The sequence below is a fragment of the Diprion similis genome, chromosome 1, assembly GCF_021155765.1.
Source record: "Diprion similis isolate iyDipSimi1 chromosome 1, iyDipSimi1.1, whole genome shotgun sequence".
NCBI lineage: Eukaryota > Metazoa > Arthropoda > Insecta > Hymenoptera > Diprionidae > Diprion > Diprion similis.
The window spans coordinates 8,481,834-8,507,802 of record NC_060105.1 but is presented as its reverse complement, the minus strand read 5'-3'; the positions used below and the strand labels follow the sequence as shown (position 1 = coordinate 8,507,802).

Genomic DNA, 25,969 nt, shown 5'->3' with positions numbered 1-25,969 from the left:
CGAAGCATAAACTGGGTACAATCGAGCTTGAAGGGGGCTAAAGGGGTTCTGGTAAAAAATTCTACCATTAAGAACTTTTACAAAAATTGGAACATTTCCTATTATTTCATACAAAATTATAAATATGCATAGTTTTTCGTAAAGAACTGTTAATTATCCTCAAAACATTGTGGTTTCTTGTAGACTTTCTTACTAAAAAAACCCAAAATTCTCGTGAATATCTCCAAGTTTTTACGAGAAACTATGCCTATCTAGAGCTCCCAATTTCCCTAAGAATTCATAGCAAATCGTAGAAATCATTTTCACCAGGGTGCTTCATTCGCCGCTTATATCTATCGGTTATCGGTTCGCGGTTCGCGCTGGTGCTGTTGGCACTAGTAATATCGATTCCTGCCGAAGATTTCCGAGGTTAGCCGAAGCCGCCAAAGTGACGTATGTCAGCAGCCAAAGTGGGCAGTCCCGTGTTCCGCTCTCGTGTGTCACGTCAAAAAAAAAATTGCACATCGCCTAGAAGGCTTAAGGAATAGTCATCAGTCGGGGCAACGGAGGGCGGCGATGCGTTCCATTCAATAGTTATGATTTAGGTTATAATACAATACGTTCATACTCCTGGATAAATATTCCAAGGTTCGTATACTGACGCTGTGCTATAGTTCAGTTCTTCGAAAAAATCTCTGTTTCTCTCCCGTTTTTATTACCGATGTGGCACGCACGCATAGACCGCAGTGCTCTTGCCTGCGGCTTTTAAACAAGTGTTGCACTATGATCAATTTTTGAGTTCGCGACCTCCGCCTCTACTCATTTAATCAACTTTCATCCGTCTCTGATTCAATAACCCTAAATTGGCCCCGATCTGTCCATGCTACGTTACAACACCGCGAATGTCTATCGGTCCTCATCGCAATTCATCATCGTTCGTCGCATTCTGTTTATGTTTATGTAACTTTAAATTTACGTACATTATTTTATTGCACTTGTATTCAAACGTCGACTAGCTGATAACAATCATCGTTCGATAATGATAACATCTACTATACTTGTTTGCCGATTATGAATGAGATCTGATTTCGTCCGTCTAGGTAGGCGTTATTCGGCTTGCAGACGAGGCATTGAGAGAGGAATCGAGTGCGAGAAACAAGGAGAGAGATGGCTGCAGCCGCAGCTTTGGGTAAATTATTTATTCGCTGCCGAATAATTCACGGTTATTCATATTTTTAGTGTCAATATTTTTATCATCTACAATACAATTGGGGAAGAATTATTGAAAATGGTTTCGATACCCCAGAAACTAGAGGTTAGGACTGTCCATTTAAACCAGTACTCTAATATTACTGTATATTGCGTTAATTCTCTTACTGCTAACGTAGTTGTAATTAATTTCTTTATTTTATTCCAATTTATTACCAGTAAAATGAGTCAACGTAGACAGTTCACAGGCACGTTACGAATCGTCATCATTTTCAAATACTAACTAAACTGTTTATTCAATCTTGAATAAAGCTTCATTTATAATTTGGTTATTCTAATCTTATTCAGGTGTCGATCCGTGGGTGATCCAGCCACGGGAACGCGCTCGATATCAGGAGCAATTCAATTCTCTCAAACCGGTGAATGGGATCGTTACAGGAGAGCAAGCGAAAGGCTTCTTTCTACAGTCACAGTTGCCACCTATGACTCTTGGACAGATATGGTAATATGAACAATGTTTATTCTACTAATAGTTGCGCCTACACCATACTACGGAGTTTTATTTTTTGACTCTGTTCTGAGCAAATGAAAGTTTTGGGTTAGTTTCACCTTCCGCAGTCGTACCTAATACTTATTGAGATTAAAAGTATTATGAACGAACAAGCATTTTTTTCTCGTTTCAACTAGTTGCTGTTTCAACGAGACTGAATGTTGTCTATGGAAATCAAAATCAATACTAAGGTGTTTGACACACTAATTTTTTCTATAATAGTAAGCTGGGACAAAGCTGAATCGTACTTCTGCACAGACTGTAATGTTAGACATTAAGTTTCCAATTTTGAGACAATCCTGATCACTATTTACGTTTAAATTTTTGTCTAATCATACTAATTTTTTTGTCATTTTTTTTTCTACTACAAATATGCCAACGGCCTACTTTGTAATTCGTTTTCTTTAACATATCATATAATTTTAAAAAATTTAGGGGCTTATCAGATACGGATGCTGATGGAAAAATGGACGTGAATGAATTCAGTATTGCTTGCAAGCTGATCAACTTGAAGTTGCGTGGTTTCGAAATCCCAAGTGCACTCCCACCAACTTTGATTCGAAGTCTGAAATCGGTAACCAATGGTAAGTACTTTATTGCTACCTAAACTAAGTGGTAAGTCGATGAAAATTTTCTATACTTCTAACCAATGGATATTTTCATCTTGGTGATAAGTGGGAGATCACTGTACACTGTACTTGAAATTCATGAGCCGCAAGGAGAAAAGTAACCACATTTCTCATTCACGTATGTCCTTTTACAATTGCTAAGAAGTAAGAACATTTGCCAGTTCGGAACGTTTCAAAATCACACAAATAAACATTAATCAACGGTGGAGTAGAATATACTGTGAACTATGATGAAAGCTAAATCTCTCGTAGCAATAAAAGAACAGGTATAATCGGTGCAAAAACACCTCTCCTAATGATAACTGCAAAGTTTTCTCTGTGCATACGGTATCACATGCAACTCGGTGACTGGATGAAATTTTTCAAGCAATTATTAACTTGAACTTGATATATTTACTAACAAATTATTTGCTCTCTTCCAAATATGCGTCATACTAAATGCTTTAATGATAATGTGCACTGCTTGGTGAAGATGGGAACGTCGTTAACCTTTTGAACGGTGGTAACTTGAATGGGATTACATCTGCACAGCCTATGGGAATGAGTTTTGTGCCTGGAAGTGTATCACAAAATCTCACAGGCTTAAATGGATCTGCTTCACAGCCAATGCGGCCACTTCCACCCATGTCGATGTCAATGGGTAAGTTCATTCAGGTTTTTATCCATTAGTCTGGGCCGTCATGTTTAGGTGATCGATTCAGTAAAACATTTCTGAGATTTGAGAGGTGAATCCTATTTTACAAAGTTGAAAATATCGAGATTAGTGTTGTTTGATTTGTGAATCAAGCTAAAATATACTTCTCATTGGTAACTTCATTGCGAGACAAATAAAAATAAAACGAAACGTGTGATGTATTCATCTGAATTCAATAAAATGGATCATATCTTTATTATATTTATAATTTCATACATTGTTCGTTGACAATTGCCTACCATTTTAAAATTATTGGGATAATTTTCTATGCTTTTACATAGAGGAATTTGATTTCGAGCTGATACTGACTAATATGCCACACACATCGTTCTTGAGGTCAATTTACCTCATACACATCTGCACGACCAACAGAATCTCTATTATTACACAGCTTTAGCTGAGAATGTTAGAGCGAATGACTCTTAGAGTATTTAAACTAGACAATGAAACTTTAAAGTCATCTGAAAATTAACAATCAACTCATATCAAAGTGTACTCTCTGATCATAATAATTTAACAATAAAACTGGTGTGTTTGGGTACTAGGCCTGATTTCAAATTGCATCAATATCCTGTTAGAGTTAGATATTAGTGCGAGAGGTTTTAGAAGTACTGCTACTTACACTAATTAGTGGCACCTGTATGTTATATTGTATGTTACACCTTGTAGCCTCACATCAGAACAAACAGTGCGTGGCTCCCAGTACACACATGGTTCATAATTATGCGTCATCAAAGCCCCCTGCTCGACCTGCACCCCCTTCCATGGGTATGTGGTATGCTTGACTCCATAAAAGAATATAGGAATGTGTTGGTCGAAATTCATCAACATCAGTTCCCCGTACAATGCTTATAAAAAATATTCAAATACAATTTTTCACCGTTGATATGGTCTTTGGAAAAGTTGGAAATAAGTGTATTTTCTTTTGTAGATTTCGTTTGGTTAACACTTGAGGTATTTTTAGGTACTCGACCTTCACATTTTCATATTCTCCAGGATTAACTCAACTAACAGAAATTCCTATTCTATTATAATATAAAGTTTAATGGAGAATGAGTTTTGCGCTGTCCATAAAATTGTGAGATTCCCTCCAATGAATGATTACTCAACGTTGATCAGAATTATGGTAAAAAAAGTTACATAATCTGAACATTGTTCACGTAATAAGAATGGAAATAGAAAATCAAAGCTGAGACAAGAAAAACTTATTTTCCTCCATAAACTTTCAGAGTTTTCGTAAACCAATCTCTAAAAACAATTAATGTCTAATGTAGCATTTTTCCTAAAACCACTGTCTTACACATTTTTCAAATTCACATTTTATGCTGTGTGTATGGTATTAGTGTTTTGTCATGTTATTTCATACAACGTATTAATTACTTTTATTACACTTTCATAAACGGTAGGAACACTTCTTGATTTATCCTTCGATTCTTCACCACTAATGGTACCTGCCAGACTTGCCAATTTCATTTCCTCGGGTATGTCTCTTCGACAAATGCGTACTTTGGCTTTTAGGACTTTGTTTGGTTCATGTGTTTTTCCCCCAAAGTATTTGCTTTACAGGTAATTTCAATGTGTTTTGCCCTGGCTTGTTAGATTATCCAGTATTTTTCTAAACCTGCTCATTGTGTGTTTGCAACCATATTTACACTTGAAATATCTCATTTGTGTTTTTTTGAATGGAATTTTTATATTTTCTACAGATAATACTACGACTTTATGACACTACACCAATATTCTCGGACCTGCAGTTTATGTCGAAAAATAATGTACAATCATACCCTTAAATATAATTTCAATTATTCAATGCTTTATGTTTGCACGCATCGATGTAAAAATTTACAATTGAAATGTATTGCAATGTGGTGTGAACCTTCGAAACTTTACTTCTTCCAATGAGTTTTTACTTCACTGATGATAAAAATTTCAGAATATCTTTAAATACTCATTACATCTGAACTTCTATTTGTCTTTTCATCTCATTTTTTTCATGTCCTTCTATCACATTGTTTCTGCTGCACTAAGGAACCACTAACTCTGCTTCAGCTCCTGGTCCACCACAAAGACCTGCACCACCGTCATCTATTGGTATGTCGGGAACTCATTCTGGGAATTATGTAAAGAAAATGCAAATTTTATCTCTATGTACTTTTTATTTATTGATTTCATAATCACATTACAAACTGTATGTCTCAAACATCTGAAGATGAAAAGGGGAGAACTATTATTTTACAGCAATAGCCCTTTCGTTAACTTTCACTTATAAAATGTCCTGTTGAATGCAACAATTTCAATGAAATCATACATTCTATTAATACCAGTATCCTTGAGTGATATTATTGTTTTTGTAATGCCCTCGTACGTCTGCTTATGAACACTCATATACGCTATCATCAATGCGGTGTACTAAAGATAAAACGCTGAAATTGTGCTTTGCAGTGCTTTTGTGATTGGTGCACCATACATATGTATGTACGTGGATATTTTTTTACGCAATGAGATTTGTGACGATGTTGAAACACCTTTAGTTCTGTCACACCACCATTTATTATTCTTTAACTTTTTTACATGCTACAAAATTCAAAATTATTCAAATCTACAGCGCAATAGAAAAATTTCACTTTCCAAAATTCAAATAGTACTGCGAGAAATAATTGTAACATCAGTCAATCTTTACAGGTACAGTACCATTGATTGGTGGCCCCCCACCAAAACCAGCCCCTCCATCATTTCCAAATAGTCCGGTCAACATGGGTATGTCACCAATTAAAATGCAGCCGTCCGCAGGATCCATTATTCCTCCTATCCAACCAGTACAGCCTATGACTGCATCAGCACCGATGGGTAAATATAATCGTACATCTTACGAAATATGTAAAATCACTGCAGCCTGGATGGTCAGTGTTACCTTGCTGGTAAACTTGAGCACAGCGTTAAGTCTACACACAGTTTTTATCCTCACAACATGTTTTTTTTATTACAGACTTGTTCGAGTTTGATTTCTCTCAAGGTATTTAAACTAGATAAAGAAATTATACACTTTCTGCCTTGAAGATACATTACTTTGTGTTACCAAAAACTTGTTTTTCTCATATTAATTTGTTACAAATTTTTGCCAAATCATTGCTATATTCTACTATATTTGTTTTGCCATTGTTTAGCTCACCAGTTTACTTACCACACCTTTGCAGTGAATTATGAGTACTTGATTTTTTTTCACCAGATTTATGTAATTTTGACCCTTGAAAGTTTTTTTTTTCCTATCCAATAATATCATAAAAATATCAGTTCATAAAATCAATCAGTAAGTGTCATGCAGGTTTTAAGGACAAAATCCAACACCTTCACCCTGTATTCATGTCTTATTTTCTCAGTGGCAAACATCAAATTTAAGAATCCGAAATTACGAAATATGAATTACGAATGCTTCTGTGAAATAGATTCAGCAGAAATTAAATACAAGCGCAATTGATAACTTACTCGACGTTTTTTTCCCATTGATAAAAAATTTGTAAATACGATTTTCATTACATTGAATGTTCAATATAATCAGGTTGAAATGTGTTCACCGTGAGAAAGAGTTGATATCTTTACGCAGCTTTATTAAAAGTCGCCTTTTTAATTTGCAATTTTAATAAGTTGTCTTCAATCATTGACATCGTTTTCTATGTATAACCCATATTATTAAATTCAAATTAAGTAAGTAATACCTATGAAAACAGGTATGCCATCCGTTGCGCCGATAGCACCTCTCAATACGAATCCTGCTCCAATCGCAGCTTTTGGAATGAGCAGCGTGATGCCAATACAACCCGCAATGATACCTCCTATGTCTGCCCCAACGATGGCACCTATTGCATCTGTTGCACCTATGGCTTCAGGTAACCTATCAAAATGCTTTTTTTATTACAATCTCAAACTACATCCTTAATTCGGGGTATCACGGAGTTGTTGTTTTATTTTTTAACAGGCATCCCAATATCTGCTCCAATCAGCAGCATTCCTTTAGCGCCAGTGCAACAAATCATGGGAAATCCTCCAGTTGCGCCCATAGTCCCATCGTCAGTTAACGGAAATCCAACACCCGTATCTACGAATTCTCCACTCAGTACAACGGCTAGACCTCCAAGCATAGACAGAGTTGGTTCACTTGATTCTCAGCATAGCCAGCATTCCGCAGGTTCACCACAGGTCGAGTGGGCAGTGCCTCATCAAACAAAATTGAAGTATACGCAGCTATTCAACACTTGGGATCGTACCAGATCCGGATTTCTCTCGGGACCACAAGCCAGAAATATTATGGTTCAGACACAGCTGCCTCAGGGCATCTTAGCCCAAGTATGGTAAGTGAAAATACTGTGTGAATTACAACACTCTAAGTTCGATATTTATATCTGATATTTTCTGCTCAGGGCTTTGGCCGATATGGATGCTGATGGACGATTGGGTTGCGATGAATTTGTCCTAGCCATGCACTTGTGTGATATGGCTAAGGCTGGTGAAAAAATTCCCACAGTTTTACCAATTGAACTCATTCCTCCCACATTCAGACGACAACGACAAGGTAGCGTTACATCCCAAGGTACATCAGAGAATATTGATCCATCCGCTGGCATGCCACAGGTTGGTTGAGAATTTGCTATTTGTACTTACTTTAAACTCTAGGTTTATACTACTTTGTATTTAGTTATCAGGTCAAAATCCAACCAAGTATAGTGCCGATGTCTTAGTTATTACTGAAATTAAAGACGTATGTGACAAAATGCATTTTCGTAATTACAGACGTCTTTCGAAAACAAGAGAAAAGAAAACTTTGAAAAGGGGCAGGCTGAATTGGAGCGTAGACGCAAAGCACTTTTAGAGATACAACGAAAGGAACAAGAGGAACGTGATCGTAAGGAAAGAGAAGAAGCTGAAAAACAAGAGAAAATAAGGTTTGTTTGCAACAACAGCTTTGTTATCGATAATTACAATTGACGCTATTTTTATAATATTTTCACATAGGCTGGAACAGGAAAGGAGACGACAGGCAGAAATTGAAAAGCAAATGCTTCGGCAGAAGGAAATTGAACAAGAGAAGGAAGAGCAAAGAAAACGGGCACAAGAGCAACGGGAGGCTGCAAGGAAGTAAGATATCGTTCTAATAAGACTTGAGTTTATCTCTATCGATTGCAACTTGTTTTCTATAAATTTTGACTTGTTGAATAACAGAGAAATGGAAAGACAGCGACAATTAGAATGGGAGAAGCAAAAATCTCAAGAACTTCAGGCACAAAGGCAGAAGGAACAAGACGTACTTCTTAAACTCAAGGCCAAGAATCAAGGGCTTGCTATCGAATTGGGAACTCTGGTGAGTTAGCAGTAGTTTTTACTTGAAATATAAAATTTGCCAAACCAATCTTCAGAGTTACAGGTTACAAATATAACTACCATATTACAGAATGAAAAAGTGAAGGAGCTCTCACAGAAAATATGTGATACTCGTGTGGGTGTTTCTGGTGTGAAAACTACGATCGACGGTATGCGTTCAACGCGTGATTCTCAACTTCAAGAAATGTCAGCGCTGAAAAATAAATTACGGGAGCAAAATCAAAGACTGCTTTCGTTGAGTCAGGAAAAAGCAAGAATTGAAGCTAAGAATAAGTTGAACAATGCTCAAGATGTTGCTGGGCAGGAGGCAGTAAAGATGGCTTTTGCTAGTAAACAAATAACGTTGAAACAAATGAAAGATAAAATTGCGGACTTACAGCAACAGGTGCAACACCAATTTCATGAGATTAACACACAAGTGCCCAAAATTGTTGCTGTGTGAAATTACACGATTAACTAATGTGGCGGTTTAATTTATTTTTAGATAAACGATAAGATGACAGATATTGAAAACAACAACAGCCAACTTGATGACATAAAAAAGCAAATGAAAAATCTTCTTACCGAATGTGCGCAGATCTATAAATCATTCGAAGACAAAAAAACAAAAGTTACCGATTTGCGAGCTTGCAGTGGCAATGCAGATTTTGCCACTTCTACCTGGGGAGACAGCGCCTGGGGTGATACTGGTACTGTAAATACAGACTCGTGGCCAGTGGACAATGCTTCAGTGACACATGCAACGATTACTGGAGATAATACTGGCGCTGTGAAGTACAGAGCTTTATATGAATTCGTGGCGAGAAATCAAGACGAGATATCTTTCCAGCCCGGTGATATAATCCTAGTAGGTCATCTATGATGGTACACTACAACAGGAATTTAAATTTCGGATTTTAAATTTTTTCTCACGTTTAGTAAATAATTAATCGTTGATGTGGCTAGAAATTCAATCAGTTTGGCAAAAGGTTACGATATTTGGATTTGATGTTGAGTCAAATTATATCAAGTCAGACAATGCGTATTTACAGGTGCCACCAGTCCAAAATGCCGAGCCAGGTTGGATGGCTGGTGAAATACGTGGCCACACAGGTTGGTTTCCGGAATCTTATGTCGAACCAGTGGAAGTTGATACTGTGATTAGCAGTGACAACGCTTTCATCCAACAAGACAGTGTTGAGAAGCGAACCCTGGAGTGAGTTCTAAAATACTTACTCTTTGATTAAAGTAAGATTAAAGGTTGGAGATAAAAAGGGTTAATAAAAAAATTATTTTTCTCTTTGAAAACTGTACCATTTTTTACTCTTTACAACCATGCAATGTATCTGCAGTGATGTTTGAAACCTTTAATTGAATTTGGGATATCAACAGAGGTATCGCCGAAGTTCCTGAAAATGTATCTGACGCCGGATCACTTGGTGGTGAAGGTCCAGCTGTTGAGGCAGTTATTCCAACTTTAGGTTTAGGCTCAGTTTGCAACTTACAAGCTATTGCTTTGTACCAGTATCGCCCGACAGTTCAGCAACATCTCTCTTTCAACAAAGGAGATACAATCAATGTCACAGAGCAGCAGGTTTGTGTTACCTTTTTGAAAATTAATGCACTTCTCACAATCGCTGATTAAAATTTTTATTTAAAGGACGATTGGTGGTATGGTGAAGTCAACGGTACAGAAGGTTGGTTCCCGAAGTCTTACATTAAAACAACTACGCCTGTCCGAACTGAGGTATCATCGCCAATTGGTATTCCTACTGAATATTATATCGCGCTGTACCCGTATGCATCAAACGAAACTGGAGATCTGAGTTTTAATCAAGGCGAGGTGATGATGGTAACAAAAAAAGAAGGCGACTGGTGGACAGGCGTTATAGGAGATCGTACCGGAATTTTTCCATCCAATTATGTCGAGAAGTGCGACAACCCTGATCAGGTACAATTTAATTAAATTCGTTACCATATTCTATTTCGTGACTTTGCTCGTTTTTGCTGTTCAACTACTAAATTTTAATTTACTTAATCACCCGGTTTCGACTTGAGTGAAACGAGTTTCAATTTTTGTTTAATAGTTTGAAGAGTGAACATAATTATGAGAGCTTGCTTGTGGTGAAACTGTTCAATAACTAGAAAAGGGTTGCTAATTGTGTGATTCTAACCACGTGTATATGTTAGGTTGTCGTTGTGCCTGATAATACTTCCGAAGTAGTGTCAGCTGTACCGGCCCCTGAATCGACTCCGGTACCAGATGTTCAAGAAAAAATTTCGGAACCACCCACTGCTGTTACTTCAGCTCAAGGAACGCCGGTATTGATTCCATAAAACTTTTATTTACTATTAACAGCTTAAAAGCATAACTGTACAGAAGTCAGTTAAAAATTAAGTGATAGCTTTGCGGTATATTTATATATTTTCCAAACTATTGAATGAAGTTGCAGACTTTAAAAATTTGTAGTTGTAACATGTTGAGACAAATAACTCAAAAAAGTTTTTTGTATTTATTTCCAAGGATTGATTTATAAATTAAACTAATGCTATTATTGCTAGTAACTTGTATAATATCCCTGCGATGTATATTTTATACATTGTCCACGAAAAGTTTTTTAATTCAAGGACGAATGTAGTGAATTTTTTTAAAATGCTTTCCATTTCTAACACCTTTCGTAAAACTCACCATAAGCTAAAATTTGATGACAAATAGCATTTTTCTTTTATTACTAATACAGTATCCAAAACCTATCGACATTTTTATGAAAATAAACCACTTCGTGTATCATATGCGTAAGCTACCATTGTTGAGTGCATGTGTGGGTTTAGCTACAGGAAAAAACGAAGGAACAGCTCGAAGATGAGAGAGCTGAGGCGGAAGACAGAGCAGAGTTACCAGATTTTGCTGCTATGTCGGCGCAACAGGTAATGTTGAATTCTATATAAAGGTTCTAGAAATACTGTGATGGTTTCTTATAGAATTTAATTAATACTCTGCCTTGAGAGGTTTACAGTGATTCGCTGCATAGACCAAATACATAGATACCTAACAAAACATCAGGAACAACATAAAACAATGAACAAAAACAACACACAAATGGGGATCTTTATTTATAAACAAGCCTTTTCGTGTTAATCAAATATTCGACTGATCAATCTTAAATTTAGCTAATTCATTTCTTTCAAGGCACACGTGTAACTTTTTTTGTAGAGTTAAGATATGTTCCGTTGTTGTATTTTTTTTGTCATGTGTTGTATGATGGATTCGTGATACTTGTATACAGTCCGAGGACCTCGGGAGCGACACTGACTCTAAGGTACAATACTTACACTGCACATCTTTCCTAATATTTTGTTTCAATGACAAGCATCAATTTGTATAAAGTTGCCTACTGAATTTTGTATCACATGCTTGCAGTATTTGAAGAATACGAATACGAATTGAGTTCATAGCGAGATTGTGAAGCAACTAGCATATTCTTGGCGAATTTTTAGAATTCTCTCAATTCTCTCAATCTCCCTACTTTGTTATTTGATATTGAAAAGCAGCCTTGTTGACGGTTTATCACTTGCAAATGAATGGCTGTTAATCATACTCTAAACACTCATTGTATGCATGGATCAATGGTGAATGATTCTAAATTATTGCACTTGCACATTGACACGCTACATTTCACATTTTAACACATCTTGATACACAATCTGGAATAAGGTTTCGATTGAAGTTCGAGTGTAAAATTAATGTGTCTTGAAAATCTGCGTACAACGAAATATAATTAATCAATCATTCGGAGCATATTCACACTACTGTTTACACATGTCTATGCAAATATTTTCTACATTCACATCAATAATACAATTTTAAGACATAATAATTTATTCGTTTCCCTTTTCATACATGCAACAGGTGTTATGAAGTGAAAATGTTTCACTAAGTGTTTTTTTGATATGAACTTTGATATTATATGTTTATATGTGATTTAAAATGGATGTTTCATCCCAAGAATGTCAGGCTACAGCCAGTACAGGAAAAACTACATACATAACGTTGTGAATAATTATTTCTTCCTTTGCTAAACTGTGAAATTATTTCAAACACTAGATGTTCAGTAAGAATTATATGACAATTCATATTCACAAGTATTTTTTTTTTTTATTGTTGATATAGCTACAATCAAGTTCTCTCAATAAGCTCGAACCAGAACGTTTCTAAATTTATGGTAGATAAGGTCACTAAATAACCGATATTCTTGGAACAAAATTTTTTACTAACAACCTATTGGGTTGCAACAATAATTCTTGTGGTGGCCTGATAAAGTACTAATATGTATGGCTGTGCTTGCTTCTTTTGGATGCTGCTGCTGATGCTTAGCCATCCACGCCGCAGTACCCCAAGGTATTTTAGTCCATCCGCCATAGTTCCTGTCCACATGGTTTGTTTATTTTATGTCTTTGCAATGGTCGTTTGCCTTCTCCAAATATTTTTCAATCGCTTTTGCCAATTATTTTTCACACACCTACGTATTTTGCATTAGTTGATGTCAATGTATATTTACTATTTCTTGTGATGTACGATTAGTCGTTATCAGAATATTTTTAACTGTTTATTGAACGTAGTGAAATTTTTGGTAAGTAAGTTCTAGAAATTAAATTTCACTTTTATATTTGTTTTTATGAATGACAATTTTGCGATTCCATTTATCACAGTGCAAGTATATCTTACAAGATTCGATATTGTTTGATACTCTTCACTTCCATAATACGTAGACATCTCTTTGGTTTTGTTTCATGAAGTTCTTAAGTCTTCTCATTAAACATATAAAATTATCACATTAAGGATGGTACTCGATTTCAAGCACCTGAGCTCGATATTTTTCTAGCAGTATCCGCATGATTTATAATCTTTAATTCTGTATGAAACTCTCATATTTTAAGCTGAATCAAAGAAACGTTTAATTGTTTTCAGGCAAGAGGTAAAAAACCTGAAATCGGACAAGTCATCGCTCCATACCAGGCGACTAGTCCAGAGCAATTGAATCTCCATAGAGGACAGCTCATCATGATCAGGAAAAAGACGGAAACTGGCTGGTGGGAAGGAGAGTTACAGGTAAAAGTTTTACTAAAGTATTAGTTATAATATAAAATAGAAGATGTTCCTCAACATTTTTGTGAATTTCTGTTATCTGACAACCAGTCTAATTTCTCATATTTATATTTTCTCCAGGCTCGTGGCCAGAAACGTCAAATCGGTTGGTTTCCTGCATCTTATGTCAAGCTATTAGGAAGTAACAGTAATCGCAGCACACCAATTTCCCATAGATATCAAGATTCGCCCACTGATCCCAATGTTGGTAAGCGTACCACTCTTATCATCTGATAGACAAAGATCAAACTGTAATTTTCTGAATTTCATTTTAAAAGTGTAATGAATTTCATTATGCTAGAGGATGTAGCAGTAGTAAAATACAACGAACTTTGCACAGTGACTGATGCTCGTTGGTAAACCATGGATTCATAATTCAAAATAGGTGATTTTGTACGGCTTGAAGAGCGCTACTATCTTATTGTTTTTATGCTTCCAGAGCGGGTGATGGCTTTATACCCATATCAAGCTCTAAATGAGGATGAATTGAGTTTCGAGAAAGGAGACGTTATAACTGTTCTTGCTAAAGAGGATGCCGCCTGGTGGAGAGGCGAGATGAATGGGGTATCAGGAGTATTTCCTAGCAACTATGTTTCTCCGATGTGTAAGTAAATTTATCCTTGATATTGATGACAGTCCCCTTATAGCATATCTTACACTTTGCTCTTGCTGATGCTAACCAGCATCAACTTTTACATTGACCTGTATACAAATTTGTATATACATAATACCATAGATCTGTAAATCGTATATGTAGGAACGTTTATTGTAGGTAGTTGCTGCTCTGACATTCATTTTCTCTAATATGAACTATTACGTAACAAACCTATGATTATCATACTCTTCAACTGCAGTAAAGCTCGTTCCTCATACGCTCTATTGTTAAAAGGTAGGAATGTAAGTTTCCTGCAAACGCAACTTTTCGTTTGTGCCACGACTTAACGATTTTACTCAATTAAATGCTCAATAATTGAATAATTATGTGAAACACGGTCACACCAGTCTTTCAAAATTTTTATGTATCTGAATCAATGTTGCATTTTGTGGTTCTAAAATGAATGAGAAACTTTTTTATTTGGTGAAAAAAATTGTCCATGTACCAAATCATTAGTGATATATTTAACTTAAGAAAAAAAATCGGAAATGTATTTGAAAGAATATGGCTTACGTATATCTGTTTTGTAGGAACGGCTGGTGCATACTGTCTCCAACGATCGTTGATCAATCGCTAGTGTATGTCCGCTAAACGTTCGGCAGGGACCCACTGCGGCACCACTGATTCAGTCTCTCACACTTTTTATCTTCCAGCTTTGTTGCACTAGGTTCATCTGTGTGATGTTAGAATTTTGAAAAAAGTAATAAATATATTCTAGATTGCGTTACGAAATTATTTTAATTTTAGTCAAGTCTTACCAAGGACTATATCAAAGTGTCTCGGTTCATTAGGATTATTCTTTCTTTCTTGTTCGACTATTTGTTCATCAGATAAAAGTAGATATGTTCTAGGATTTTTTGTATGTTAAAACTGTGTTTAAACATGTAATAGTTTTATGAATTGCTCATTTGAAAAAAGTTTTTATTAGTTTTTTAGCAAGTTCAAGTAATGATTTTTTTTTAACAACGAAATAATTCACTGATGTAACAGTGTTTTTTCTTTTTATTCTACTAACTCTTCTATAATTATGCTTTCCAAATTAAGTCACTGATGGTGATTCTTTTTTTTTCCACCACCAAAATTGTACTATGATTTTTGTCAATAATCGTTATCATCATTTGACAATTTTATCAAAGAATTTAAGAAAATTTAATTTAAAGAAATTTTTTTTTCCAAATTGTCATACCAGTCGATATGAATTGTAATTCTGTTTTGTGGGGATAAATTGTACTTGCTATATTCAGTGCTTTAAATAAATTTAGTATTACCTGTATAAGCATTTTATATTGTTCAAAACAGGTGGAACTTGTTTGCTCAAAGTCTATAATAACAGAAAAGAAATGGAATTTCACCACAAATCCTGAAACCTGAATAGAATTTTTTTAATTTTTATCTAAAAAATTTCCAATCTAGCTTTTCTAGTTTCCTAATTCTCTATCTGGACTGTATTTAATCACTGAAAACAGATGGTCATTTTGAAATCAAAACATGTTACACACGTGAATTCAAGTATATATATTTTTACAATTAAAAGAAAGCAGTCATTAAAATTTCATTACTTGAATTTAGAAGAATAAATAACTCGTTAAAAGTTGAAAATTTTGCTCACTATGATTATTGTATTATGAATCTCATTGGATGATTTGATTTAGCTGTAGGTAATAATTTATTAATATATATATACACATATTCAGGAATCTCGTTACTTTATCAAATTTATATTCTTAAAGGTGTGAGTTTATTTATTTATTTTTTTTTCCTCTACCGTGCTTATTACTTATTGCAAACTAACCAACTGCAGATCTGCCTTAGCTTTTCCTAAATGATTCTTCTCCTTCTTGTTCTTGCATGGCTTTTTTGTTATAGTAATAATAGCATGTTCAGCTCCGTGGGTCCCGTGCCACTCAGTGTTTACACCAAATTGTATAAAATGTCTATTTATTTCAAACAGATTCGTCACAAATTGAAAGAAAATCAGACAGTTTTAAGAAGTGCGATACGTATCGAGTCCTCAGCACTACCAAAATAAAATGTAAAAAATATAATATGCAGTAAAACATAATTTGGAAAATATTATTGCAATTGACTACTGGTTTTTGCGATAATAAAAAATAATATATATCTCCTTTTAGCCCTGAAAAATATAACAGAAAATACAAATAAGTATAAATACGTTTTTGACTTGATACTTGTAATCAAATTTGTATACACTCTCGTTCCCGTTGAATAATTTTTTCTTTTTTTTTCATAGAATGATAAGAACAAGTATAGTTATTTGGTGTAAACACAGATTGTATGTTTAAAATCGCAAAAATCATACGTTTTGATATTGTTTCTGTAACTATTAGATGTACACAGTCATTGAAATTATCATACAATAATTAATTGTGGTTATATGTATGTGTGTGTTTTTTTAAACATGTTTCGAATATATTCGCACAGCACAAGCCAGGCTGTATATTTACTTTTTTATAAATATTTTAAACTGTCTGGTTACAGTGCGTTGTTTTTTTTCTCTTTTTGTGTATGAGTGAAGTTCTGTCGTGGGTATTCTATATCGCAGCTGATATAACTGCAGACTGATTTGACTCTACAAGGCAGTTATGAAAATATACAAAGACAGATGTTTATTTCCTAACATCTAACAATTAATTTCAATACCACACATATTTGAGTATCCTTTAACGTCATCAGAGTAAATAGTTCCTCAAAAAAAATTACATTTTATGTTTCCATTTGTCGTTGTTTTTAAGATTTACGAAGTTCTTTGCCTGTACGATTTTATCACCAGTGTTACATATTGTAATTTTGTACATTAAATTCACTAGGTTGACATAGGTCAATATATAGTCGAAAATTTGAATTATATGTGCAAATTTTTAATTGGAATTTTAGGTCCTATTCATTCATGTTTTCTTGTTCGATAATTATGATTTTGTCTGTAATTTTTTGTTGTTGCTTAATCGCCTATTAATTTTTTGACAGATATATTCATGTATATAGTAATAACTGCCTTTGAAACTCTACCTTACTAACTTACCTATTTTGTGCCCAACAATAATTCTGTTCAACTAACATCTTGCCTCTGCTTCACACGCAGCCTAAGGATAGCAGTGTAGCACAGCATCGGCTATAATATACGCTACTTACAATATAAAATACGAACAGGAATTTATCCATAAAATGTAATGTTTAAGAAATGAAGTGAAAGATAAAAATAAGCTGAGCAATAAGAAATTTCAACAGTGGCTATAGTAATTGAAGAATTTTTGTTCAAAAATTACTGCATTAACGTCAAATATAAAGAAAAAATTCAATTTCACCTGTGTATTCTTGTAAACAGATTAGATGCTCAGATAAAATGAATACTAATTAATTATAAGATTGCCCCAGCTAAGCCTGAAATAAGATGCCAAGAAAATCTGTGTTAATTCAAAGTTGCGAATTGATATTTTCTACATCAATTGACCATAAAAAAATCCAAACAAATTTTTGATTTTTTCGGTTAGATTGAATATATTATTATAGCTGTTGACATTTCTTCTTGTTAAAAACTTCGCAAATCTCGATGCTAATCAAGGACTAGACCACTATACTATTTAATCTACATATGTATAACGTTATGAAGATTATACATCGTTCAAAATTTACGAATCGGGTGACAACTAGTTCGAACTTTAATGTCATACGCATCGAAAATTCTGAATGGCTCTATTTGTATTAATAGATTGACCATATTTATACGTTGCTTAGACGTCACATAGGTATTCCATAGATTCCAACATTAATTTCTTCAACGAAAGTCTATAGTTGTTGTAATTACATGGGCGCTTATCTTTACTTCAGCGATTGATGCTACTGCAAATTGTCTTCAACTGAATTCATTCAATGTTGAATAATGCTGTAATGATTATTACTTTTAATATCAATATCAAACTTGAGTTTTCATTCTGAAAATTGAAGCATGACCGTTTCGATATTGAACAACGTTTATCTTAGTCACTGCATAAGTAAAACAATTTTTCAGTTATATATTTATTCACGTATGTTCTTTATCATGTAATAAGCGCACAATTAAATAGACACATATACAACCGTTGTGTGAGCACCGTTAAAATTCAGTTTTTAATGTATACACTTAAACGTCATCAGTCCTTCCGTAGAAATGATTTCAAACCGAATATCTCACCCTAGCCTGTTACCTCAATGATTTGTTCTGGAAAACAATATTGTAAGAGGTTTATCAGTCTATGCTACAATGCCTAGTTCCTTCCATAAAGTATATTCTATTGTTTAAGAGATGTTTACGATCAAGTTGTTAAATGAAGAAACAAGTCAGTTAATATATCAAACCAGATTTGTTCATCATACCGAAGTTTCCTGGTTCAACGGCAACTAAAGTTTATTCTCTTCTTTTATGGACACAAAAATAGCAAGACTTGAACTTGCCTTTTATGTTGTAATCGCCATCCTACGCTGACAATAAAATGTCACATCCACATAATGGAATTTTTTGCCGAGAGAGTAAATTTTTGCAGTAACGAAGCAAGAACCACTGTCCATGTAATTGAGTACTTAATACTATTTTAGTTTGGAAACGATAATTTATAATATTACTGGGAAAAAATATGTAGTGAATGGTAAAATTGTGATAAGTTGAAGACAAATCCATTGGTAGAAGAAAAAACCTCTTCAATGAGTAATTTGATGAAACGTATAAAATTTTTTGAATCGTCCTTTCATGGATCTTAGACCGGCTAAAACAAACAACAATAGCTTTTCATTTTTTGAACTACGCTCATCTGAATTCTTATTGGTCGCTACTAAACATAATTTATGTTATATTGGCAAGTATGTTGATCCTCCGGTTTCCATTATTGATTAATTAACTAGACGAAAATAAAAAATGATAGATAGTCACAGTAATAGATGTAGCAGAGAGATTATTTAACTGTTGTATAGATTTCATACCCAATTGCTAGTTAGTGACTATCCAAACTTCAAAAGCACCCCTTTAAACTGTGGATTGACAGCCTAATGTAGTGCTTTTTATCGAAGTTGTTGATCAAGTACTGAAAACGTCAAAAATAAAACAGTTGAAATTGTTATCGGCGCTTGAAATAAAATAAAACCTAAGCTGATTTGGTTTTAAAATTCTTGATCTTTAATGTTATAACAAGATGTTTTATAGCTTATAATATATAATATATAATATATAACCCACTATTTATTATCAGAATTCACTAAAAACAGGTTCGCTATGTTTGTGTCACTAGAAGACTCAAAATATTGTATTCCTAAATTTGAACAGGATCTATAGCCTCTTGCAATATCGGAATCGCGATGACAGTGAATCTTGACAGCAAACTAAGAATATTAAATACTACTTCATGCAATGATATTGTAGTGTATAACATCTACATTTTTTCTTGAATTTCTGACTAGTGTATCAAACGTACTATAGTTAATTACAATGAAAAAGGAAGTAGTATAATCTGTCAGAAATTTCATTAGAAAGATATAAAAATTACGTATACGTTAAATTGCGTGTAGTATTTAATGTTAAAAAACTGATTAATTGAAATAGCAGCCATAAACGTATATTAAAGAAAATATACAATAAAGTAATATACTTTATGTAATAATTATAGGGATAATAAAATTTGTCAGTATTCATTTAGATGTGATTATTCGAGTTATTTAGTAATTACTTTTATTCTTAATATTCAGCGAGTCTGCTTTTTTATCAGGCAAATTATATTTGATAAATCCTATAAAAAAGGGATATTAATAGTCGAAGTGTTGACACATGTTGGCAATTTATTGCTCTGTATCATATATCAAATCTTTGCCATTTGTGACAAATGCATCGATAGATGGAAACAACAGTCGCTTGAGAAAACTCCATAATGTTGTTAAATATTACTTACCATTGATAATACACTATTTACGCAAAATTTGAAGTATACATCTGAGACCTTATAACGAGCAAATAACAAGTATGTAATAATAGAATATGTACGTAAAAAAAATTATGATTATCTATTATTGTTAACAATAGTTACAACAAATACGGCTACCTGTACTGAATGTTTAATGTTATGGAAGAGAGAGAAAAATGAGAAAAAATGTAGTATAAGTCATAATGAATGTAAAAATGTGGACAAAATTTGTTTGGAACTTGGTCAGTTTGTAGGATATTTGTTTCATTTTAATTTTGTCTTCATTTTATTTGAAAACTTGTCGCCTGATAATAGATGATATCGGAAATAAAATATGTAACTATTATAAACACCGTTACTAATGTTGTTAATCTTTTCATTTAAATTTGGCGTAAGACTTATTACATGACATTGGGAATGTTTTATAATTAAAAGCATTATTTTCAAAACAAGAAGAATAAGTTGCAAAATATAGGAACAATTTTGAGTGCTTTGCAAAAATTTATATTGTTGTTTAAATATGTAGTACAAAATATGTAGTATAATCTTCTTCTATGATTAAAAAATGTTCCCAAGTTTTCACGAGTGCAATGTCATGTCAAGGTTGGCTTTTCAGGAATAGAGAAAAAATGGTAATCTAGAAATACCCACCCTCTTGCCCATAAACTGTTTCAATACTGACACATAATTTATTCCAGGTTCAGCTGAGAATTTTATGTGGGACAGGTGACGTATCATATAGTACTGCGTATAATAATTATTTTGCTATTTTCTCAGATTGGGACTTGTAACTTCTGTTTAGAAATAGAGACTAAACAACTAGAATACGTAAAAAAAATACAGTAACGAGACCGAACATACGGACTTTTGATTTTAACTACAGTAATTATCAGAGTTTTTTTAATTTTTCATTGTTTTGCTCATGGCAATGCCAATTCCAGCTGGTTGATTGATTTGATCTTCTTTTAAACTGTGATTCAGGTGTCTATATTCTTATCATGTTGACCAATTAAACCGATAAAAATAATGTACATTATTTTTGTTTTTCAAATCATCATATAACTGCCAAACTTTGTCCTGAACAGTGGTGCTTTGTATGTGGTGTTTTGTTCAAATAACTGTAACATGAGTTCGTTTTCACACACAGTATCAGTTTCAAACAATTACATTTTTTTTAATCCGAGCCCTCTTTTCCATGGTATTCAACATAAACATCATTTTATTATCGAACCATCCCTTTTGCATATGAATATATTAACTTTGTTCAAGATTTTCTATTTATTTTATGTGCAGCCAGCGATGTAATACGTGATGTTATGTTTGAACTGCTCGATGAAACAGAAAGGAAACGTCAGGAACATATCAAAGAGCTCATTGCAACTGAACAAGCATACATTGAAGACATGACTCTGGTTCACGAGGTGAATACTTAAGTTTAAATAATTTAAGATGTAGAGTGTTGTTTTATTCGTAATTATATGTAAAGCAATTCTGCACAACATCTGTTTACAGGTCTTTGAGAAACCGTTACTTCAAAGTATGGTACTGACTGTAGACGAAGTTGACAAGATATTTGTCAATTGGCGGGATATTATAGTGTGCAATGACAATTTCTTGAGGTGAGAATCAGTCAACTTTGTCAGAAAATTCTGTTCATTGAAAAGTGGTGGATATTCGAAAATTGAATACAAAGACGTGTTATTCAGTTCTAACTTTTTTACTCTTCAGAACATTGAGAATACGAAGGGACAACAGCGATGGTGGAATTATAAGAATGATTGGTGACATATTGTGTGAAAATGTAAGTTGAATGATGCACAGTGAAGTTTTTCTGCATTAACGTGTTTTATTTGAAAAACCAAATATATGAGTGATTTGGAAAGAAAAATTAAAGGCATGTGACTTACCGTTGTGAATTTACAGATCCCGAGGATGTCGGCATATGTTAGATTCTGTAGCTGTCAGCTTTCCGCGGCAACGTACCTTCAGCAACTTACTGAAAAATCATCAGAATTCGTTGAGGTTGCCGCGATGTGTCAACAGGACCCAAGAACAAAGGGAATGCCACTGAGTTCGTTTCTCATTAAACCCATGCAAAGAATTACCAAGTACCCACTGATTATTAACAAGGTTTGCAATGCACGTTTTGAAGTGATTGTACATCAGCACTAAGCTTGTCAAAGTAATACATATCTTTGCTTTCAACAGATTCTCGAATATACTCCTGCCTCGCATCCTGACAGGCAATATCTTCAAGAAGCGTTGGCGAAAGCAGAAGAATTTTGCACACAGGTAACTAAAGGGCATATCAATAATCAAATACTGTCACGCATCAAATTTAACAGAATCAAAAACATGTCTGAGAGATAACTGGATTTTGCGACGTTTCTCTTTTATCATTGGTTGGATTACATTATCAAAAGATATGAACATTGTGATCAATGAAATGTGAAAAACAATTTACGTGGAAATATTATTTCTACGATTATTAAAAATAGGTTCTTATCAGTTAAATCGGTTTTGTTCCAAATTAATTATCAATTTGTCGGCATATTAACTTGGATTATTTGTATGCCCGTAAATGAATCACACATTATATATGTGTCACACGTTGAAATTGATTCAGGTAAATGAGGGCGTCAGAGAAAAAGAAAATAGCGACAGACTCGAATGGTTACAACAGCATGTGACTTGCGATGGATTAGAAGAACAACTGATATTCAACTCACTGACGAATTCTCTTGGACCTAGAAAATTTTTGCATCATGGAATACTGCACAAAGTATGTGAAATATTTAGGTATTTTGCAGCTCAAATGCATAAGCAATATCAAATGTTGACAAACATGTTGACACATTAGTCTTTGTTCTTGAATGCTTGAATGATGTTTTAAAGTAAAGATATTACCATTAAAATAATAACAATAATAATATTTTTGTTCACCATCAACTTATGGTTTGATATTAGCTTTTAAATGAAGAAATAATTTTCTTATTGTCATAGGCGAAAAGCGGCAAAGAACTCGTTGGATTCCTAATGAATGATTTTATCCTGTTTGTTCAACCAACAAAATCTTTACCATCTGGACAGCAATTTTCCTTTGAGAGAAATGCTAATCAAAAATTTAAATTGTACAGAAAAGTAAGTAACACAACTTGTCTGAAAATTGACAATTTTACAAGTTTCAAATTTATAAAGTAAATGGACTGGAAGAGTCGCAAATTTTGATCTACGAATGATTTTCGGATCACTCAGTTTTAGCAATGTATAACATTATTTTATCTGTACAAAGCGAAATATAAATCTTCCATTTCAGCCAACGTTTCTGAATGAATTGTCCATACTGGTAGAATCAGAAGTTAACGGAAATGATACGTCTGACAACTCTAGAACGATTCGCTTAAGGGATTCAAAGAAAACTATTATTTTGTTAGCACCATCTGCTAGTGAATGTTCTTTGTGGATAAAGCGAATAACTGAAGCCAGAAGAGCCTATTTGGAAAATGAAAAAAATCACCTTCAACGGCAGCGGTCGAGTGAGTGGTTTGCGTATTTTTTGTTTCTTTGTTTCGCTAATGTGCAATCAAAATTGTGGTACGCTAATATCTTCAGAATATCTGTTTTATGGAGGTAGAGATTTTTTTATTTGACAATTTCCCTCAACGTTGAATTTAAGTCGTCACTTTATAATCACACAGAAGTCATGTTATGCATGGAAAGCTAATAGGTGATTTACCAATTTCACAATCTGCAGTCAATGCGGTTCTTTAAATGATTTTATATAAATAATTATTTTATAGGTATGTCTGGATATTTTTTAGTTTTTATAACTAGAAACGATTTTTCAGACATAATAGATGATTTATATTTTTCGATACGTTTATTACATCGAGTCGAAATTGTTGATTTTTAATTTAATAAAATGTCTATGTCTGTCAATGTGTGTGAGCAGAGCAGGCGCAGTTTGCTGCGTGTGGGCGAATTCTTGTTACTGTACTCGAAGGGTCGAGTATCAAAGCATTATCTGGTAAGAGTTTGCTTATGAATGTCAAAGTCTCCTATTAAATTTTATGTGATATTTGCTTGGCTTTGCTTTGTGTGTGTTCATTTGTCTTTTCTAAGATCAAACCAATTCAACTTTGATTTAGTGCTATGTATTCTTGAATTACATTTTAAACCTTGGAAAAAATCACAACTTCATGAGATGTATTCATCATTATTCCTTGATAATGAATTTCATGTGAGACATGCTTTAATCTCCAATTTGAATTGATTGCATTCCATACAAATTGAAACAAGTAAATGGGGCATTTACCTTGTTTACGAGTAGGATTATGGCATGAAAGATATTTAGAGTATTAGTTGAATTGAATGGAATGTGTGCAGAACAACGACTACTTGAATGATTGGATTTGAGTCAATCTTCGATATCATTGAAATTGCTTACTAATAATTTAGTTTTGCATGTAGCATGTAAATTAACTAGCGCGTCGCATGCTTGTAGTTCGCAGGAGACCCCCAAAGGGCCGTCTCAGACTAGTTGTCAGGGAAGCAGAAGATCTCTGTCCCACTAAACCAGGTAACTCTATTGTAGATGCTACTAAGATTTAATTTTGCTATTATTTTGGGGTTTTCCCTTCTTTAAAACCGTCGAAATCATCGATAAAGAGCTATAACACTTATAACTTATCAAAAATGATTTGTGAAGAACAGTCTCGCAAAACTTAACATATACAAACTGCATCATTTTATGTTGATTTAAACTTATATATGGCCTTAGCGATACTAAACTTTCTTTTTTTTGTTTCGTGCTATTAACAAAGCAACATATTGACGTACAGTGTAAGTGTATGAGTAATACCAGAGTATGATGAAATCGTAACCGACTTCATTTCTACGGTATTTTATCGGCACTTTAAACGACTTTGAACACGTACGGATTGTGAATTTTCGGACGGAGCTTTGAGTAAATTTTTCACTTGTCATGTTTTCAATATTTTTGCTCCATTCTACGACAGTATATGCATTGTTAAATTTGTTAAATTCAATTTATGATTATAGCTTGCTGTGCTATGTCGCAATTTTTTTTATTTCGTCAATCTATTCATTATCTAAATCCTGTGATGTTGATGAATTAGGAAAGTACAACACGTTCTGCAAAGTATCAATGGGATCACAAGAGGAGAGAACGCAAGTTGTATCAGGAACTAACTGTCCATTGTGGGATACGTCAATGCAGTTCCAAGTCAAAGACTTACACGAGGATACTTTGTGTATAACTGTTTTTGACAAGGGATATTATAGTCCGGACGGTAAATTTTGTTGACAATTTTTTAATTTAATGTAAAACAATTTGATATCGAATCATGAGATAAATATTCAATCAATGTAAATCGTCTACCATATTGACTCAATTGTGGTTACAGAATTCCTTGGACGTGCCGAAGTTCGAGTATCTGACATAATGAGAGATAGCAGAGATTCTTGTGGGCCAATTCAGAAAAGAATTAAGCTACACGAAGTTGAAACTGGAGAAGTTGTGTTAAAGTTAGATCTACGTCTCTTCAACAATTTTGCGTAGGAATCACATGAGTGGATTAGACGTAAGATTTTTCAATTGATACTTCCGGAATCATGACATTATAGTAATACTAACAGAGTATGATATTCAGTTTACATAATCAAAAACACATTACTTTTTTTTTATAAAATAATGTCCACACTTTGCAATTCAAAGGTTTTTCCCTTGCAAACAATTCAATGTTTCGAAAGGTATCATATATTTGTTTGAAGCTTGCATTGTACATTTTGTA

At 33.8% G+C, this 25,969-nt stretch overlaps 1 protein-coding gene across 15 annotated transcripts; it reads left to right on the top strand.

The window, feature by feature from the left end:
* Nucleotides 1-433: 433 nt before the first annotated feature.
* On the top strand, nt 434-25,969 carry LOC124410339 (intersectin-1). 15 transcript variants are annotated; one of them, XM_046888622.1, is made up of 40 exons: nt 434-627; nt 1,080-1,168; nt 1,537-1,690; nt 2,174-2,322; nt 2,840-3,007; nt 3,731-3,829; nt 4,465-4,542; nt 5,090-5,152; nt 5,744-5,908; nt 6,048-6,074; nt 6,844-6,945; nt 7,035-7,407; nt 7,477-7,687; nt 7,847-7,998; nt 8,069-8,191; nt 8,276-8,414; nt 8,505-8,819; nt 8,919-9,281; nt 9,466-9,629; nt 9,806-10,007; nt 10,074-10,364; nt 10,604-10,735; nt 11,246-11,341; nt 11,701-11,733; nt 12,789-12,812; nt 13,383-13,523; nt 13,641-13,767; nt 13,999-14,163; nt 21,450-21,577; nt 21,669-21,775; nt 21,885-21,957; nt 22,080-22,286; nt 22,365-22,448; nt 22,783-22,938; nt 23,160-23,297; nt 23,473-23,692; nt 24,109-24,183; nt 24,661-24,735; nt 25,295-25,468; nt 25,583-25,969. In XM_046888622.1, exons 2-40 carry the CDS (start codon nt 1,147-1,149, stop codon nt 25,735-25,737), a joined length of 5,670 nt encoding a protein of 1,889 aa, XP_046744578.1. In that variant the 5' UTR covers nt 434-627; nt 1,080-1,146; the 3' UTR covers nt 25,738-25,969. The 15 variants fall into 15 exon arrangements, with proteins under 15 accessions (XP_046744578.1, XP_046744602.1, XP_046744594.1 ...); XM_046888646.1 differs by lacking the exons at nt 4,465-4,542; nt 6,048-6,074 and having other exon boundaries at nt 5,111-5,152; nt 6,787-6,945; XM_046888638.1 differs by lacking the exons at nt 4,465-4,542; nt 6,048-6,074 and having other exon boundaries at nt 6,787-6,945.

Excerpts from the sequence above, each read along its gene's own strand:
- LOC124410339 (XM_046888622.1), top strand. The coding sequence starts at position 1,147 with ATGGCTGCAGCCGCAGCTTTGG. Across the intron at positions 2,323-2,839 it reads TCTGAAATCGGTAACCAATG|ATGGGAACGTCGTTAACCTT; the intron begins GTAAGTACTTTA and ends TGCTTGGTGAAG. Across the intron at positions 22,449-22,782 it reads CAGAAGAATTTTGCACACAG|GTAAATGAGGGCGTCAGAGA; the intron begins GTAACTAAAGGG and ends AAATTGATTCAG.